The 18,739-nt window shown below is 44.4% G+C and overlaps 1 protein-coding gene across 3 annotated transcripts in view; it reads right to left on the reverse strand.

Annotated features, from left to right (window-relative positions):
* The window catches only part of asic2 (acid-sensing (proton-gated) ion channel 2), a 483,037-nt gene that overhangs the window by 174,030 nt on the left and 290,268 nt on the right, over nucleotides 1–18,739 (reverse strand). For all 3 annotated transcript variants that reach the window (XR_011603130.1, XM_070981934.1, XM_070981933.1), the window contains 2 exons: nucleotides 12,646–12,796; nucleotides 4,341–4,468 (listed from right to left, as the gene is read on the reverse strand). Coding sequence is in view for 2 of the 3 variants with exons in the window: in XM_070981934.1 (XP_070838035.1) it covers nucleotides 4,341–4,468; nucleotides 12,646–12,796 (279 nt within the window). In the remaining variant the exon portion in view is untranslated. The remainder of the gene's footprint in view (nucleotides 1–4,340; nucleotides 4,469–12,645; nucleotides 12,797–18,739) is intronic.

Genomic DNA, 18,739 nt, shown 5'->3' on the forward strand with positions numbered 1-18,739 from the left:
TGTTGTCTCGCTGCTTCCAGGGAGTTTTATGCTTTAGGTCTACAGATGCAATCGCTTCACTAACACTTAGCACAATAAATTCAAACGCAATCCAAACAGCAATCTAGCATGCTGAATATTTCAACATCCAGAAGCCTCTGGCCATTTCTGGGCTACAGTGTCTTTTGTGATAATTAAACATGCCCTCCCTGATGCCACCAGCAAGCGCAAGCAATGAACACCGACATCCAGACGCTGTAAATTTTATCAAGGGACTTAAGAAAGGTGCTTCTCAGCAATCCTTAACCTTTAAAGTCACCTTCATACCTCAGCTAATCTTCACATCTGGCCTCATTAGAGTCAGCTGGGGCTGATTTGAGATCTGATTATTTCTCTGTAATCAGATAATCCAAGGTGCTCAATATCACTTTTCACTGCGTTGAGACCTGCTGACCTGATTACAGTCTATCTAATAAGAGCCAAGCCCTGTTCCCCACTCTGTGTTATTAATCAATGTTCCTCTGTTGTACCGGAGCAATGCTTTAATTAGGCTTTACAATTTGGTCAGCAAGGGACATTGTTAAAAAAGTTGGATATGAGAACAGGTCGGGTATAATGAGGTCATTGTATTAGCACTGGATGGGTGAGTGGAAAAGGAAACAGTGGAGTTTGAGCTGGACCCAACATCAACACATTTCTTAAAGGGCCCTCTGCTGCCAACAGCAGAGGAGCGAAAGCAAAATACAAAGACCCTCAGCTTGAATCAAGATGCAGCAAAGGAGTAATGGAGACTTTTTTTTTATTCCTTCGGAAGAACGACTTTCTCAACCAGGGGACCAAAATGCCCTTTCAGCTCAGTCAAAAACCAACAGAGGGACAATTTCTGTGTTTGGAGAGCTTAAATGTAAAATTGCCTGCTCACATGAGACGACTCATCCTGTGTACTTTGTGCCTTCAACTCACTTGATTGAGAGGCTTTCATCTAGGCCCATCATTATTATCCAAAATGAGTTCATTTAAACCCTTTGTCAAAGTCATTTTCACAGGCAGACTGGCTGGCATCCTTATAATCATCTTTTTTTTTTTTTATAACATGCTCCACCAACCCCATCATCCTAAATCTTCGCTCCAGACACTCTACCCAATCACCATTTTCGTGATGATTTTAGGACACGTTTGAAAGTGCCCTCCGGGTTTGTGCAGAACATGAAGCTTGAAGAGACAGGTGGGAACTTCTCGCAGCAGGAGGGTTTTTCCCAGAATTCTGGTACAAAGTGCAGTTCTGCATTAATTAGCTGGAGCTAAATTTGCTCAGTTTCCCACTGTGCCGGCTTGTGGTGAGGGGCAGTGTTTTCACAGCAGGCAGGCAGGCCTGTCTTTGCACTTCCAGCCACAGAAGTGGGCTGACAGATGAGGATAGAGAAACCACAGAGGCTCATTACCCAGGAGATCTAACCATCTCTGGATAGATCTCTTCACCTTCCTCTCTACCGCCGAGGTGACCCTCTGCATCGCAGCACCACACCGAGCTGTGATGTCACGCTGCAAGGTTCCGACTGAAGTAAGAGAGAAAAGTTTCTAAAAATCATTACTTTTTTATCATCCTCAAATTTCATTTACTCTCCTTCAGTGCAGAACGTGTTTACACGCACTGTAAACCTGGTTACTCCGACTCCCTCATCTAGAAACCACTGTGCTTGATTTTATCTATATCAGTGATGACAGACGAGCATGAGCTCTACAAACAGTCAATGTTTAGCTGAGGGAACTGACTTATTCAGTTTTAGTTGAACTTCAGATGGAATTTTAAGTATGATAATAAAATCTCTGCAAGTAATGATCCGTCCTTTACTTCTTGTGCCTTTTCTGAAGCATAGTCTGAAGTCGTCATTCACACACTTGCATAAAATTGATTAGAAACCCAATAATGTATTTACGAAGCCAACAAATCTCCAGTAGAGATTCAGCTCTCCCCTGACCTGATGATGGAAAACTGGTTCCTCCTTCACACGATGTGGCCGACTGGGAGGCTAAAATCACTACTTTTATATTACCAACAGATCACAATGGATCATGTGAGATTATTTTGACTTCTAGCTAATTATTTTGGTCTTACAGGCCACAACTTTATTGTTTTGGTTGACTTTCAAAGGTTTGCTGTTGGCTGCAGCTGATTTCAGTGACAAAGCTCTGAAAACCATCTGCCCAACACCAAACAGCAGCCACATAAAGTTAAAAACTAGCTGGTGAGCATAGCAGAGCATTCAGTGGCTGAAGAGGCAGATATTTTGCAGAATATTTCACTCACATTTCACACTCTGCATCTGCTGGATGAGTGAACTGGCAACTGTTTGCTGAAGAGATCCCAATATCAATTTTAAAAGTTGATGATATGTCAGAGTTGTTTTCACAGCTTGTTTCTCGGTGCCCCCAAGTGGCCCAAAAATCAGTTTTTGCAGGTTTAATTGCATACCAAAGACTCACTGACAGCCGGAGTCTGCCAAAAGAAAAGACAATTCATTGGTAGGTATGCCAGAGACACAGCACCATTTCAAAAATGAGAGGAGAATGAATTTATCTTGACAGAAATCTGTCTGCTCAACTCCCACTGTTGAGCCAGACAGTACATTTTTAAAAGCTTTATGCAGAAAAAAAGAAATAGAAATAGATAGAAAAACTGACAATAAGAGATATGAAACCCCCCTCAAGTCCTCTTGACACTCTTCCCACATCTTCGTTTAAACATGCTATTTATTCCATTGGTTCTTGTGTGCTTTCTATAATCAATAAGTCACTGACATCTGGTCATGCCCCAGTTTACTTCCATCAAGAGCAGAAAAAAAAAAGCCAAAAACCCAAAACAAATCTTGACCCTTCATTGCCCCTGAACTACAGGCCTTTTATAGCTAAGGTCAAAGAAAAAGTTGTTGCTAAGCAGCTAACAGTTGTCTGGATGAGCACAGCTGTATTCAACAGAATCAGCTTTTCTCAGTCACAAATTAGTTGTTGCTGCAGGCTGATGCCAGAGAAAGGTCTTTGGATTGGTAATCTTTGTACTTGTCAGACAGGACTTTCTTGATCAATGTTTATAATTATGCCTCATTAACTGAATCTCTGTTTTTGGTGTTCCCCAGGGTTCTTTCCTGGGCCCAATACTGTTTGCATTGTACAGGCTTCCTCTCCGGCAGATAATCAGTCAATTTAAAGGTATCTTCTACCGTTGCTATGCAGATGATTTCCAATCCCACATTTCGCCTCAAAATGTTTCTGAACTGTCTGCTCTACTGAATTGCCTCAACTTAAAAAGACTTGAAGGCAGAATTTTCAAGAGCTTAACATTGGCAAAGCTGAATTTCTTATTCTGCCCCAGCTGGCGTTGTCCTGAAGGACAAATTTAAGCCCATTGTGCCCAAAGCTGAGAATCTTTTTCTTCCCCTCTTCACTACCGCAATTCCCTTTTCACCTGTCTTAACAAGACATCCCTGAACTGCTTAAAAGTGGTCCACAATGCTGCTGCCACTCTTCTAAGTCCTACACAAGGTTTCATGTAACACAAATCCTGCACTCTTTGCAGTGGCTTCTCATCAAATTCATATTCATTGTTTAGAGCGTTGCACCTGCCTACGTTAAAGAGCTACTGCAGCTATAGAATTGAATTGAATTGAATTGAAATTCGTTGTGGCTTGTGTTTCTAGCTTGACGACTGCATTTAATGTCTGTTGCTCTGTCTCATTTTTTGCTTTCGTATTGTGTGCTCCTGAGAGGTGCTATATAAATAAACTATAAACTGTACAAACCTACGTACACTCTCAATAACCGTGGTAATTTCTAACTGACACAGCTAACAGGAGTCACAATAGAAGAGGTAAAAAACAACCTTGTGAAGTGGTAGCCCCTGGTGACACAGAAAGGGTTATTTATACATCAAATACCTTCGGCTGTATATCGTATGTGTGAGACCTGCAGCCTTTAACACTGGCCTTGTGTGATGGAACAAAGCTTCAGTATGATTGAGTGGGCCTGAGTTCCAGTGAAGCACCTTTCTTCCAGCAAGGTCAAAGCCACTGGAAGTTATCATTTGCTAGTCAACAATTACCAAGAGACCACAAAGGCCAGCTGAGGGTCCAGAGGGTGCTGGTACACACATGCGGCCACAGCCTCATTAACACACTCACACACATGCATGCACTCTATCGCATCATGTCTGTTCTGGCAAGTTATTCATCACCGAATTTTTTTCCTTTTTTATCTCTGAACGATACGCTCAGCATGCAGATTAGCTTAAATGGAAAACAGCACAAAGAAGACAAATGATAAAAAAAGCTATTAACTGTGTATAAGTGGAAGGAAGGGACACCTACCCTCTGCTCCTGTGTGGCTACAAAGGTCTGGAAGCCGGGGGCCACGCCGAAGCCCAGCTCGTGAACAAAAGGGGGCTCCGCCTGGCTGTGGATCTGCACCCGCACACCTGCCTCGAAGGCTGTATCCTCTGGAAGGGAAAGCAGATGGACGAACCCAGTTAGCGGACTTATTCAGTTGATAAGCAAACAGAAAGGTGAAAAAAAAAAAAAAAAAAAAGGAGAAAAAGCTCAAATGCCTTTGGCTTTTTGACTGATTCAGGGAATAGAAGAGCAAAAAAAAAAGCAGCAGCTAGCACTCAACAGATGCTGCTGCAGGCTTTTAAGATGGTCTTCATTATAATGTAGGCTCGGAGAGACGTGCTGTCCCATTTGTCTTAACATCAAACGCAGGTAGTGAAGGAGGAGCATAGACAGGAGGCATAAAAAAGAAGGACCCCCATCATGCCATTCAGAACACGCACACGCACACGCACACGCACACGCACACACACACACACACACACACACACACACACACACACGGGCATGTATGAGGAGAGCCATAACATTTATGAGGAAAGAGAGCAGTCTTTGTAGAAATCGATAAAGTTCTCTCTCCACGTCTTCACATTCAGTGGTGTGCTCCTGGACATTCAATCAAGGCTTTCCTGCTGCCGGCCGATCGGCCCGACACCTCGAGCTGCTCTGCGACCAAGACATCGAAGCCTTTCAGCGCGACCGGCGTCACAAACACACACGCAGAGCAGCAGCGTCGCCCCACGGTGACACACTCATCGATCAAGCATCTGCAGTGACTGATACTGCGACAGCTTGGATGCATTCACACTAAGGAACAGATGAAGGGATCAAACATGCTTTTTTTGGCTGCATGTGTACGTGACAGTATAGTAAGTGTGTGTAAAAGACTATGAAAGAAACGCGGGCTGTGCACACATCTGAATGTGTGTGTGTGTGTAAAAAATGATGTCCTGTATGTAATGGAGGTCTTGCACCGCAGGTTTTTATGTCCTTTATGTCTCATCCTAGACTGTCCAGCTCTGTGACTTGTCCTTTTCAGTGTGCTCGTTGGACCATTAAGAAGCTATTAGCTTTCTGTGTATTTAGCACAAACAAAGCTACATACAGGGAAAGGCAACTGCAGCACAACAATCTGAGCGAGAAACTAATTAAACAATTAATCTGCTGCTGTTACCGCCTCCACTCTTCTGGAACCTGGCTGCAGAGATTTGCTCCCCTTCAGCCAAAAGAGCATCAGTGATGCTGGGTGATAAGGTGTCCACATACTTTTGGCCATATAGTGTTATCTAGTCCTCTGAGCCCAAATCAGGCAACATTTCATTGAATGTTTTGAGTTTAAATTCAGGGCATAAACCAGCATAAATGAGCAGTTTGGCCCAGCTTTAGCAAAGCAGACTAAACCAGTTCGAATAGTGCAAACAAAGATAAAGCTGAAATTTAATCACACTCGCTCACACAATGAATTAAACCAGTCATTTCTTTACGGAGCTGGCTTTGAACACGGGGTCATCGTTATGTTGAACAAAACAAAGCCCTCCGCAAACTGCTGCCACAAATCTGAAAGCACATTATTGTCTAAAATATATTTATATGAGGCAGCATTAAATGTTTCCTTAATTAGAACCAAGGATCCAGAACAAACCATGAAAAACTGATCTCGGCCATCAAAGAGCATAAAAACCTCATTTGCCACTGGGTGACTGACTTCCACTGATCTGAATTCGTCATGTATTTTAGTTGTTAATGTTAATGTGGCATGTAAAAGAAAACACATCAGACCTAACTACAACCGGTCTTCATCATAGTTGTTGGACTAATGCTCCATTAGCAACCAGAGCACAGCTACATCTTAAATAATCAGCCACTGCCATCCAAAAAACAATCCAAAACACATAAAGCAGCCGTAGCGTTGCGCTGGGTGACATATTCCTTCATTACAATGAGCAGTAAACGGCGTAAACAAGGAACTGCGTCCCTTAGCCCACGCACTGACGTCTGCACGGCATGAAAATATCGACACTAACTACGTCAGCTGTTCATTGAGATAAAGGAATATGTCACCCAGTGCAACTGTATGGCTCTTTAGTGTGTTTGTAATCGTGCTTGCACAACAACTTTTACGTACATGCTGTCAGGCCGCCGTGGCATATACGGTAGAAGCTTATAGACGCTGTTGGTTTTGGTGTTGAAAACAATAAGAAGATCAAATAAATTGAACTTATTCCTTTAAAAACAGGCCTCTCTCTGTCGTTACATTTACAGTTTAACCAGTTAGTGACAGCAGTACGGTCACTGTTTCAGCTGCCGGCTCCCTGTTGTATCTGCTGTTTGTTCAGCTGTTGTGTGTGCCTGCTGCAACATAAACATCCACATGCTAATGAACTGGGTGGATATATACTGGACTGGATCCCTGCAGTGAATACTGGGTAATCACAGGGGTGCTGATCAGTACTGGAGATCTTCATGGATCCGCTTAACTACCAGTAACCAAGACTAACCGGGCCCCGAGTTGGCCCTTCGGTCTGTGCGTCGATATTTGAGTGGATCTGAAAAGGTGTGGTGTCTTTGGGTGACTTAGCATTCAGGAGGGGGCACGCTGGAATCAGACTATGTCATCCGAGGTGGCGTTCAACCCTGCTGGAGGGCAAACGTGTTAACAACTTGAAGGTGGCGGCCGTAGAGGGGGTCGAGGCATGATAACCACTGAAATATGTTCAGACAGTCGTTCCTGGAAGAGCTTGAGAAAGAAGTTTATTTCTCACCTGGACAATCGCAGTGTGAAGCCAAAGTCGGATTATCAGTTTTGGTTAGAAACAGAAATCTGCCGGGACTTTCAGATGCTGTTTGATCATCCAGAAAGTCCTTCAGTTGGAGCACGCTGACCCTCTAAGAGGTGCATTTGCTACTCGACCTGCTCGTTATTTCACGTTGTCTCACGCTGCTGCCGGTGTTAGTGTCGCCTGTCTGTCTGGAAGAGGCTCTGAGCGTCCTCAGATCTTTCACAGACTGAGCTTCATCCTTTGAAAATGAGTTTCTGCATGTCAGGAGGTTTTTTATGGGCCTCTCTTGGACGAGGTCCAAAATTCTGAACCCATGAAGCTCTTTGCGAGGACAAAAGAGACACTGGGTGTCAAAAAGAAATAAATGGGTGAAATTTGCACCAGCACTATGACTAACAATTCTATTCCAGATGACTCGATTAATCTTCTGGTCCACAAAATGTCTGAAAATGGCAAAAGTTAGCAGTCACACTTTCCTAAAGCCCAAGGTGACGTCTTCAAATGTCTTATTTCGTCTGACAGTAAGTCCAAAATCCAGAGATATTCAGCATTATCCCATCAGAAACACCTCAGCTGTCAAACGTTTGGTCCTTTTGCATGAAATCGGACTCCATCTTCTTATTAATAGTCTAATTGTTTCAGCTCTAAATCCCATCCAGATTTAGCACATTACATTCGCCTGTTATACTTGAGGCAGATGACCAAACAGATGCTGATGCAAACGTGTTCCGCCTGCAGATCAAACAGTGGCGACACAAACACAGAGAGCACTGAATAAACTGGTGGATAAATCCTCTGCAGTTGTAAAAAAGACAGTAATCCCTGACTGAGAGTGGAATTTGGATATTTGTATTTGCATCTGCATGTCTGAAGAAACAATGAGAAAGTGTGTTTGTGCGTGAGAGATCAGAGCAAACAGGCCTCGCTGTGCTTGTTTGTGCTCCAGTTGGTTCAGCTCTCCATATCAAAACATGATCAAGAGGATCACGGCTAACGATGTTGGCTGTGTATGACCACGGCTCCAGCAGAATCAAAGATAGCTCCGTAGGTTTGTACTTACTATGTATTTCATCACCGCTATCACACTCATTTGGCTTCAAATGATTCAAAGTAAGGGAGGCCCGGCTAAATTAAGATGCTATCTGCTGCTGCGGTCGGAGCTCAGGCCTCGCTGCTTTGTGTGACAGTGAATAAATTCAGGTGGTGTTCTGATTTCAGCTCCGTTCTCTTTCAGCATTTCAAGTGATTCTCGCTGTGGGAAAACACGAGAGGGAGAGACTGGATCGACTGCGTTAACTGAGGAAACTGTGCATGCGTGAGTGCTGCACATAAAGACGGACTGACACACGGGGTTTGGTTCGTTCTTGACCTTTGAAATCTTGCACGAAGTCTGTTTAGAGGCTGTTTTGGAGCTTTTGTCCACATCACATCATCTCCATCAGCCCATGAGTTTCCCAGTTGTCACAGAAATACAAATGTTCAAATTTCCATGTTATCTGAGCACGTTAAGGACTTCTCATGGTATTCATTCCCTCATTACTCTGCTTCTCCACACTTTCCGTTCTTTGACCAGTAGGATACACAGTTCCACTTAAAAGTTGTTCAGATATTGTCTTGATTAGGCCCATTTTTTATGCAGAAAGATACACAAATCTCAGCTGAAGCTACAACAGAAAAACTGTTGCCATGCTGTTATTATTCTAATAATAATAATAATAATAATAATAATAATAATAATAATAATAATATTTTTCACACATTTCTCCCATATTTTACCCTTCTCCCCATCCTGTCCTGTTTCCTGGAGATGTGCCATATTTTTAACCTTTTTAAAAAACAAAAACAAAATAACTTCCCCTCTAACACAAGGTGGCAGTATGCAGACCATTAGTTATAACAGAGTGACAAGAAGTCATTCCCTCAATGGCACCTGCAGGGAAAACCAGAAGAAGAAGAAGAAGAGAAAGCATGAACATGAGAGCGATGGAGCACCTGCCAACAAAAAGGAAGGAGGCTGACCTGAATTTGATGAAGAGCCACGTCGGTCAAAGTCATGCTTTTTGTAAAATATGTGAGTCAGACTTTAATGGATCACACAGAGGAAAAAGCGACAAATCTGCCAAGCATAAGCTCACTGAAGAGATGCAAAACATGCTCCAGCAATGTGCCCTGTAAGGTTTTCATTTATATAACGCAGAGATGTTCACAGCATTTCACCTTCATCCTGGCATCACCTCACTGTCGTCACTTAATGTGTTTAGGATTCACTCACATGGAAATTTCCCTTAGTTTCAAATCCCAGTGTTGACAGGCCTGCTGAAAACGAAAACGTCCTCGAAACAGCAGCAGATGAGAGACAGCTAGCGTCGCTCGTCACGCGGCAGTCGGAGTTCACCAACATCAGCACCAATTAAAAATGCATCACTTTAGGATGATGCTTAAATATTAAACAGTTGCTCCTCGCAGCCATTTGTCCTCGCCGATGTGGGAAAGTGTCTGCTGCGCTGAGAGAAGAACGGCTTTAAATCTCAAAAAAGCAAAAGCAATAGTTAGCCACACACACACACACACACACACACACACACACACACACACACACACACACACACACACACACACACCGGAGAGCATCACAGTGACCAAACACAGCGAAGGAAGGAACACAAGCAGAAAACATAAAAGGATCAAGGACTTTCGACTTTCGCATTTAGTCTAACCTGTTGTTGAACAAACAACCTTCTGCTCCTTTCAGGTGCTTCTCAGAGTGCTTTTTACCATCGCTTTGATTTAATACAGCAGACACAAAGAGACACACAGACGCACGGCCAGAGTTTAGCGCTGCACTCAAACGCTCGCCGGGCTCTACTCGCCTTTTTGCCACATAAAATGAGAGTTACGACCTGCCGTGATGGACGGTGCCTTGATGGAAGACAGAAGGAAACGTCCAACTCAGACTGGCGATGAGACGCAAGGCAAAGTGAGACATTAAAAAACTCCATGTAACACTGAGCGCACGCATTTCAGAGGGGTCAATAACTCAACAGCTCTTTGGACGTCTTTGGCTTTGTGCATCCGTCCATCAGCCATTGATTCTGTTAAAAATAGACATAGTGGGTGAGCACAATGGAGCTGGTTGCTGGGGAACTCCAACATGTCTGATTTCCAAGTTTAGCTTCTGTACTTGATTGAAAACGAAACCCTGTGAAGTGTATGACGAAAAAAAAAAGAAAAAAAAAGTTAGTGTGCATATAGGAAGAAGTTGAACGTCATCCCACGTCCACAGGCTGTGATGTGTTTGAAGGGCTTTTCTCCAGACGGCAAACATTTTGTAGCTGTGCTGCTGAAGGGAAGCATGTGGCGCCGCGGAGTGTGGAAACACACCACTTTGATCGAGGCGGCTTGACGAATTTGATGTCGGAGAGGCCTGTTCCCCGCTGATACTTTAGATGACTTCTCAAAACAGGTCAGTGTGTAGAAGGAGCTGAATCACCCCCCCACCCCCACCCAAAAAACATGAAAGCTTCCACTGTACACTGTGCAGAAAATAATTTGTACATAACAGGAACTGCTGGTCTGCATGCATTTGCTGTACCTTTAATGAAGGTCAGACTGTAAACGAGAAGCTTGTGTTTAGGGTTGAGGACCCGGGGTCACACTGTGCAGCCCGCCTCCCTCTCAGCTGGCCTCCACGTTACAAAAACTGACGGCACAAACACAACTCGCCAGATTTAGAGTCTTAAACGCCACGATTGATTTCCTTGTGCCTGTTGTGTTTATATTTATGGTCCACTTGAAAAAATATGTTCTGGACTTTGACAGTATGGATGGAAGTCGCACAGAGACACATCGAATCGATTCATTATTTCCACCGCTGAGCAATTTGCAGCGCAGAGAGGACAAAGCTGGGTATCCAGGCAACAGGCCATCTGTTTTCTCCCACCACTCCAACTTATATACGTCTCCATTTTTCATGCCATAAAACATGCTGGTGTTTCTTAGCGTTTGTCCATCACGATGAATTGCGGAGGAGGACCATGGCTGCCTGCAGCTCCCTGGACAGAGTGCCGCGCTAATAGAACCCCAGCCACCGACTGCCGGCCTGTGGATGATGGACAGTAAGAAAAGGCATGTGAGCGGAGACAATGTGGGGGTTGGACGGAAGAAGAGGTAATTGGTGGGAAGAGTCCCTGTGCAGTGTGCGCCCATCACGTCTGCACAGTGAAGGGACCTGGCTCAGCCGAGGAGACCCGGCGCTCCCCGCTGAGGCTGACTCAGCTAATCTGGGCTAATTAACCCACGCAGGGATAAACAAGGGCGCTGGAAACTGGAGCCTGCTCCACGTGCTCTCGGGGTGGTGGCTGGAGTACTGCCTGTACAAACAAAAGTAAAACCAAGAGGAGCTGAGGGACCTGCTGTCCATATGAAAACATTAGGAGGATTGATAGGAGACTTTTCATGATGGATCTTCTTTAAGTTGAGCCCAGAGTAAATAATGTCCATCTGTTGGGCTGCTCGTAGCTTGGCTAGCTGCTCTGGGAACTCCCGTCTACCCTTCCACCGGTTCAGACGTGAGCTGGCCATTGAATCAGCCTCGATGTGGAAGCACTCGGGCAGCAGGCCTCCCTCTGACACCGACACTGAGCCACTCACAAGGTCTCTAACTCGCACATCAGTCTGGAGGATAAGCCACAATACTTTATAATGAAGACCATCAAAGAGGCTCCAGGGCTCGTCTTGAAATATTGGATATGCATTATGATCACTGAGATGTCGACGTGCTCTAAGGAAAATGATCATCCCTGACAGTCAGAGCTCGAGCTTCAGCGACTGACAGTGACTTGAGTCCAAAAAAAAGTGGGGACGCTGCGTGAAACGTAAATAAAACAGCTTGACGTGCAGAATCTACAGCGTAAAAATCAGACTTTTAACAACTAGGTGGCAAAATCCTTCAGTAAGAAGGACCTGACCAGGAGGAGCAGCGATAAAAACGAACACTTTGAACAACAACTGTGAACCACAGCATAAGGTTCACCTCACGCACGTTTAATATTGAAGAAGATATCTGCAGCTGTTTGAGGGCCACTGCATAAAAGCTGATGAAGACCATTTCAGACATCTTCTGATCCTAAACTTTGCTGGAGCATTATTTGATTTAAAATTTAATCAGTTTCTGGGTGTGAAGCTGTCCCTGAAGTGATTTCATCAGGAGGACACTGAATCAGTTCTGTGTTAATTACGGCTAAATTAAATAAAGTGAATGAAAAAATACTCGTGGCCCAAAGGCTCAGCGCGAGAGACAATTGGGGAAATAAAATTTTAAATACTTTATTTGATTTCCAGCATGGTCTCAGATTCACTTTGAGGCTGTGATATTAAGGCATTTGTTCAGTTTGGATGGATTTCAACCTGAAACTTTTTTGGCTCCTTCTGGAGTAAAAGGTTTGGAAGAAGGTGGCGTGATTTGGGATGAGGCAGGACGGGTGAGGTGAGGAGGTGGTCGTGCCTACCCGTGTCCCCCCACACCGGCAGGTACTCGTCCTGCTGGATGTCCAGCATGATCTCCAGGCCGTTTCCCGTCCCTCCCTTCATGGTGGTGCGGAGCGTCTTCCCCTCCTCGGCGGCGTTGAACATGTAGCACTTCCCGTACCTGGTGAACACCTGAGGGGAGACACAGAGAGGGAAGGGCTGATTAGTGGGGACTCGTTAACCCTGACACACACACACACACACACACACACACACACACACACACACACACACACACACACACACACACACACACACACACACACACACGATGATGAGCTACAATGTTTTCTCATGTTATCAGAGTTTGATGGAACACTTTCAGAGAAAACAGCCAAACATGGTCCACCTGTTATTAAGCGTATGGCACCGTCACTCCATGCTAAAGCCACGAATCATTTCTGAGGTTACTATTCTGAAATGCATACGATTGGCACCGTACATGTTCTAGGACTGTTTTTGTGGGGGGGGGGGTGTCAGACATTTGAAATTGCTCGGTGTGTTTCCTCTCTCGATGCCGACATGGTCCAAAAACATCGTACTAGTGATGACAAAAAGCTTGCTAATGGTATAAGACCAAATAAAAAAGCTCATTTTCGTGGATTCCATTTTCAATCTTTTTGTTTATCATTGCAGATTTGAGTTTTTACTGCCGCAGCTCCCATCATGCTTTGGGTGATATAAACCAGTGTAATGTTGCTGTGCACTGTGGATGGATGGATTTCCTCTGATACTGAAGAAAATGTCTTAATGTGATTCAGAGGCAAGCTCTTAAAAATAAAGCCTTTTTATAAGATTTCTGAGCCGACACTCCTATCTTGTCTTATCTCATATCAGTGGACAGACCCACTTGCAGCAGTTGTCAGAGTGTGTGTGCTCTTGTTTGACTGATGGACTCCAAAAAGAAGTTGGTCGACTTTTGACCCGAGTTACATGAGTTGAGGTCAGCGGGTTGAAGTCATTCATGTGTGATCACACTGATGGTGGTGGCTTTGTCCTTTTTCTGCCGGAAAAATGGCTGATGTCTTTAATGATTTCCCACTGTACACACACACAGACACGCACACACACACGCACAGCCCTGATGGCCACAGGTGTTATTGTTACAGGTGTCTCTGTGAACACAAGGTCTGGCAATAAGCGCAGGCTGCCAGAAAGGCACTCTGTGTCATTCTCACACTATTTACCTTTCTTTCTGTTGGAGCGTTTGATTTGTGCACAGCTCCTATGAGCTAAAGCCAAGCAACAGGTAAAATCCCGTGTATTCACTGAAAAGCAGCGAGCATCCTGCCATCACCAGCCACATATTAAACAGGGCTTCAGCAAACATTATAGAAACTCTTCATTCTTTCTGTCCTATGTGTGTGTGTCTCTGTACAACCATCACTTCACCATGAGCCACCAAACGGCTTTGAGCCATTTATGAATAATAGATAGACATGAGAAGTGTGTGTGTGTGTGTGTGTGTGTGTGTGTGTGTGTGTGTGTGTGTGTGTGTAACACAAGCAAACATGTAAATGCGGCTGTAGTTGTGAGGTCTCCACTCATGAATAGTAATCACCATAACAACCACCCACTTTAGTCCTGCAACGACCGACTGAAAAAACCCCGAGCGGCGATGCCCTCTGGATCTTTATCAGCAAAATTAAAACAACAACATCGATATGATGCTCTCGTGTAACTTCCAGATTCCAATCTAGAAGTTCGATTCTTTGGTTTGTGCCGCAGTGTTGTGATTTCGTTTGTCCTTTACACCACTTATACCTGGTATTCACATAAAATCTGTATCGGCCTATTTCATCTGACAGAGGAAAAATGTGTCGATGCAAACGTAAAAATGCAAATGTGTGTGACCGCAACCAGGCTGAAAAGCCTCCGAACTCCTCCTCATCCTGCTATCTGAAGCTGCGTGACAAAAAGCTGCAGACGAGCTCTTCTTCTGCAAAATAAACATAAGCAGAGCCCACAGAGCAGCGATTCCCACAGTCAGGTTAGCCCGGTTAGCTGAGGAGCAGTCGATCATGTGGCCTTTGCCAAGCCTGCCAGTGTTGGTTAAAAAGTCAGCCAGCTCCACAGAGATTCAAGAGAATGAAAGTTAATATCAGCCGTATCACAAAGGCATGAGATCGTTTTTTCCTCCAGTTCCCAGAATGACTTTCAACAACCTTTAACAACCGTGCAGCATTCATGTGAGAGTTAATGTAATTCCCACTTTCTGACTTGGAAATGCGCTTTGAGTCAACATCAAGTCATTATTGTGACTTGAGTCAGTCAGTCAGATTTTTCTGGAAGCTTTGATGTATCCGGATAAACAATACAGCCGAGCATGAAATGGGAAACTAACGTGAATGTCAGCCAACATCTGTTACTCAACGCAATTAAATGCAAATTTAGTGTTGGAAACATGGATATATTTTCCATCAATACCTTCCATCCTACATGACTCTGACACAGCTGCAGACGTGCTGGACGCAGCTGTTTGTAGACAGAAACAAATGATGACTGTAGTAATCATAATCATGTGTTAATAAAGACGCACTCTCTGGGTTTTCCTGACTATTATAAGCCGCAGAAACACAGCAAGATGTTGTGGGCTCCACGTAAGCATCGAACTGAATGACTTCTAACAGATCTGATGCTTGCAGATGCCACCAGCAGAGCTCTTTGGAAAGTTTTGTCTGCAAGCTTTTTGGGTGTTGTTTATTCTTCATCAGCTGTAGCTTTTCAAACTTTTGTAGACAAGCATATGACCCGCCCGTCATATGCCTGCACCTTTAAACCGAGCGCCGACTCCAGTCAACAAAAATGGGATTTGTGTCTCTTACTCAAAAAATACCATCTCATTTTTTTTGTCTGCACTGCATTGTGGTCTATCAAGGCTACTGTCAGTGTTGATTATTATTTTTTATTATTTCTTCTTCCTTGAATGTTCAGGACTGGCTTCTGAGGTGAGAAATAAACACTTTGAGATTTTAGGGATTGAAACCAGACCTGATGTTTACCCCGAATATTTCATGTCGCTGAAAAAGCCAACAACATGTGAATGCACCGCCAATAGCTTCTCTCACTACCGGCTTGGATGGATTTTTCATTTCATGCTCCTCCTCCTTTATTGACACTGGCCCTCTCATGGATGGTTTACTGACATGACTGATCGACAAGCTGATGCCGTACCGCCACAGGGGTGGAGTGGATGGGAAGAATATGAAGTACCACATTACAGGTTCATTCACCTATGCTAAACAGAGGCGCTCCCGACAGATATGTATCCGCACAAAATAAATGACATGCTAGGAGTGTCGGAGCGTAGTGAAGAGGGCAGCAGATAAATATTCATGACACCATCACTCCTTGTTTGCAGGTAAAAGATGTGGCAGGTTTTTTTTTCTCGAGAGACAGCACAGAGGTCTCATAGGTGGTGGTCCAGAGCTCATTTGTCATGGCCTGGTGGTGCAACCACAACCTTTCTGCACAGGAGCCAGTTTGATTAGCAGGAGCAGAGCGGTGACGTGGACCTCACGCAGGGACCTTCGCTCCTTCAGAATAAACCCTAACACAGATTGAAGTGTCCCATTTAACCCTCGCTGAGTAATTGGTTGAAAACTGTAGCATTAAGTGTAATTACCCAACAGCCATTTGCTCTTCCATTATATATTTGTGCATATGACGAAAGCACAGATTGGACTCCATATTCTCGACAAAGCAATTGGCTCCCAAGTGCCTACTCTCAACATCTCTCTCGCCCCTGGCTTTCTTATAATATATTATATTCCCTATACTATAGGGAAGAATAGCTTTCAGGAGGCCGCTGCTCGCCCCTCTTTCACATCTTTTGTCAAGACTGATGAGGTTTGACAGACAGAACAAGGGCTGGGTCAACATCCCATTAGACCCCAGCCAAACACAAAGGCTCCTCCTCAGCCACTGGATGACAAAGACACTAGCAAAACCTTGACAGTGGGGTTCTGTTATTCTGAAAATCCTCACCGCTGACCCTGCCTCCGTCTCTCCTTCTCTCTCTGGCTTCCCGCCTGATCTGCCGCCTCAGGTAGAGCTGTCAGATGGGGGAAGTTAATGAGTTCTCAAACCTGTCCAGAAATGTAGAATAGCGCAGGAAACACTGCTGTGCCTGAAAAATGTATAGTGGCGGAGAAGACTTATCAATTCTCATTTAACAAGAAAATTGCACCAGTGAAAAGGCAAATAGGTAATATCTATCAAAAATAACTATCTCTGTCTGCGTTAGGAAGTTTGTCCCAGTTGTCAATGAGGGAGAAGACTGCAGCAAACAGGGCCATGATAACCTGTGCTCAGCTGGCAGATCAATGCCAGTGAGCCAATACTGCTGCTATTTCATTATTTGTTGCTCTGGTCTAATATAAGGTGTAATCTCTTGTTTTGTTAAAGCTGCGCTAATCGATATTTTCATGTAAACAACTGCTCAAATTCCTGCGTGTAATGCCAAAGGTCTCGCTTGTAGTGGCAATGAAGTGGTCAGTGAACTTCTATTATGAATCTTTATAGGATTGTGAGGCGGGAAAAGGTCAAATGCAGAAAAGGCAGTCTAAAACAGGCAGAGGAATCCAACAGGGAGCATGGAAGAACCATAAGCAGAAGAGGTCCAGGTAAACTCCCAAAGCGAAAATCCCAAATCACTGCAACTAAACACTGAGAAACAGCTGGAACGGAAGACAAACAAGACCAACCGGCAAGGAGTGAGAGAAAAACACTGACTTCAATAGACGGCTAATGAGGGAAAGGTGAAGCTAATGAACACTCACAAAGGTGGGAAAACACAGACAGGAAGTGAAACACAACAAGAGGAGAGTGATATCACAACTGAAACCTAAAGCCACGGCAGGAATCCCTCTCAGCTATGGAAACGCTACGCTGTCTCAGGTTTGACAGCCGACAGCTTTACTGTTTCGTTTTACAGTATGTTTCCTGCCAGGAAGTCAGACAACGTTAGCGACCAGCTAGTTAGCACAGTGAAGCATTTAGCAGCTAAAGAGCCAGATGTTTCCCTCAGAAGCTGGTGGAGAACAAAACAGAGTGAATAGAAGAGTGTATACTGGAATGAAGACATATGACTGCAGATAAATGCTAATGTTTCTCCAGGCCTGCTGCTTACAGGTTAGCTTAAATCTATAATGTCATCATCGATCAATGTTGTGTTTTCAGCTTGTTCTCCTGCCACCACATGGCCAAGAGAAAGACAGAGCAAATGAATGCTGCTTTAACTTTTCATGCTGCGTGACAACAAGAATAAGAGAGTTTCAGTTCTGATTAGGACTCCTTTGTGCTGCTCGTGTGCGTCTCGTTGTTAACTCTGAACGTCGTCTTGTATACGATGTCACACAAGTCAAACTCACTTGCTGCCAGTATCACATTCGCTTCCCCCTTTCCAAGCCAGAGGTCTGAGAGCCGACCTGCGAGTGAGAGCAGACGTAGCTGTGCTGCCAATTAAAATGCCTTTTGACCAGCAAAACACGTCTCATTAGTATTCGCAGCTGTGAGTGCGAATGTCTGGAAGCGCGGAGCTGCAAATATGGCATGACCTCGCTCGCTCGCTGTGTATCGCCTCCCTGTATATTCCTGTCATGATGAAAGGTCAGTTGTTAGCTGCAACCACCCACAAATCAGATTATTAAACATGCTCCGGGGTAATGCAAAGAACTGGAAATATATGTATGCACGAATGCAGAAAAGTGCCAGGGTTGGTAAGCGCCTGTATCTCCTCTAAGCCCTCCGTGCTGGACTCTGGGAGACCCCTGCCACTCTGAATTGCTTTCTTGCATAGAATCCTATTTTGTTATCAGTGTTTTCCAAATGGCTCGCTGACACGACGCCAAACGACCGGCAGCTTACTGCTCCTGAAAGGGGATGCTATCTTTTCTTTACTTTGTGCTCCCATTCCCACTCGTCCTTTATTTATCTCCTTCTGTCCATGTAGCGTTCAAGCCATCAAAATACCCTGAAGTGCGCCACCATATTAAATCCAACTTTTAACGCCACTGACACAGCCAGGCCATATCTGCCACACTGGCCCTGTTCAAACAACTTTTTCATTATTTG

The sequence above is a fragment of the Chaetodon trifascialis genome, chromosome 15 (genome assembly GCF_039877785.1).
Source record: "Chaetodon trifascialis isolate fChaTrf1 chromosome 15, fChaTrf1.hap1, whole genome shotgun sequence".
NCBI classification, from domain to species: Eukaryota; Metazoa; Chordata; class Actinopteri; order Chaetodontiformes; family Chaetodontidae; genus Chaetodon; species Chaetodon trifascialis.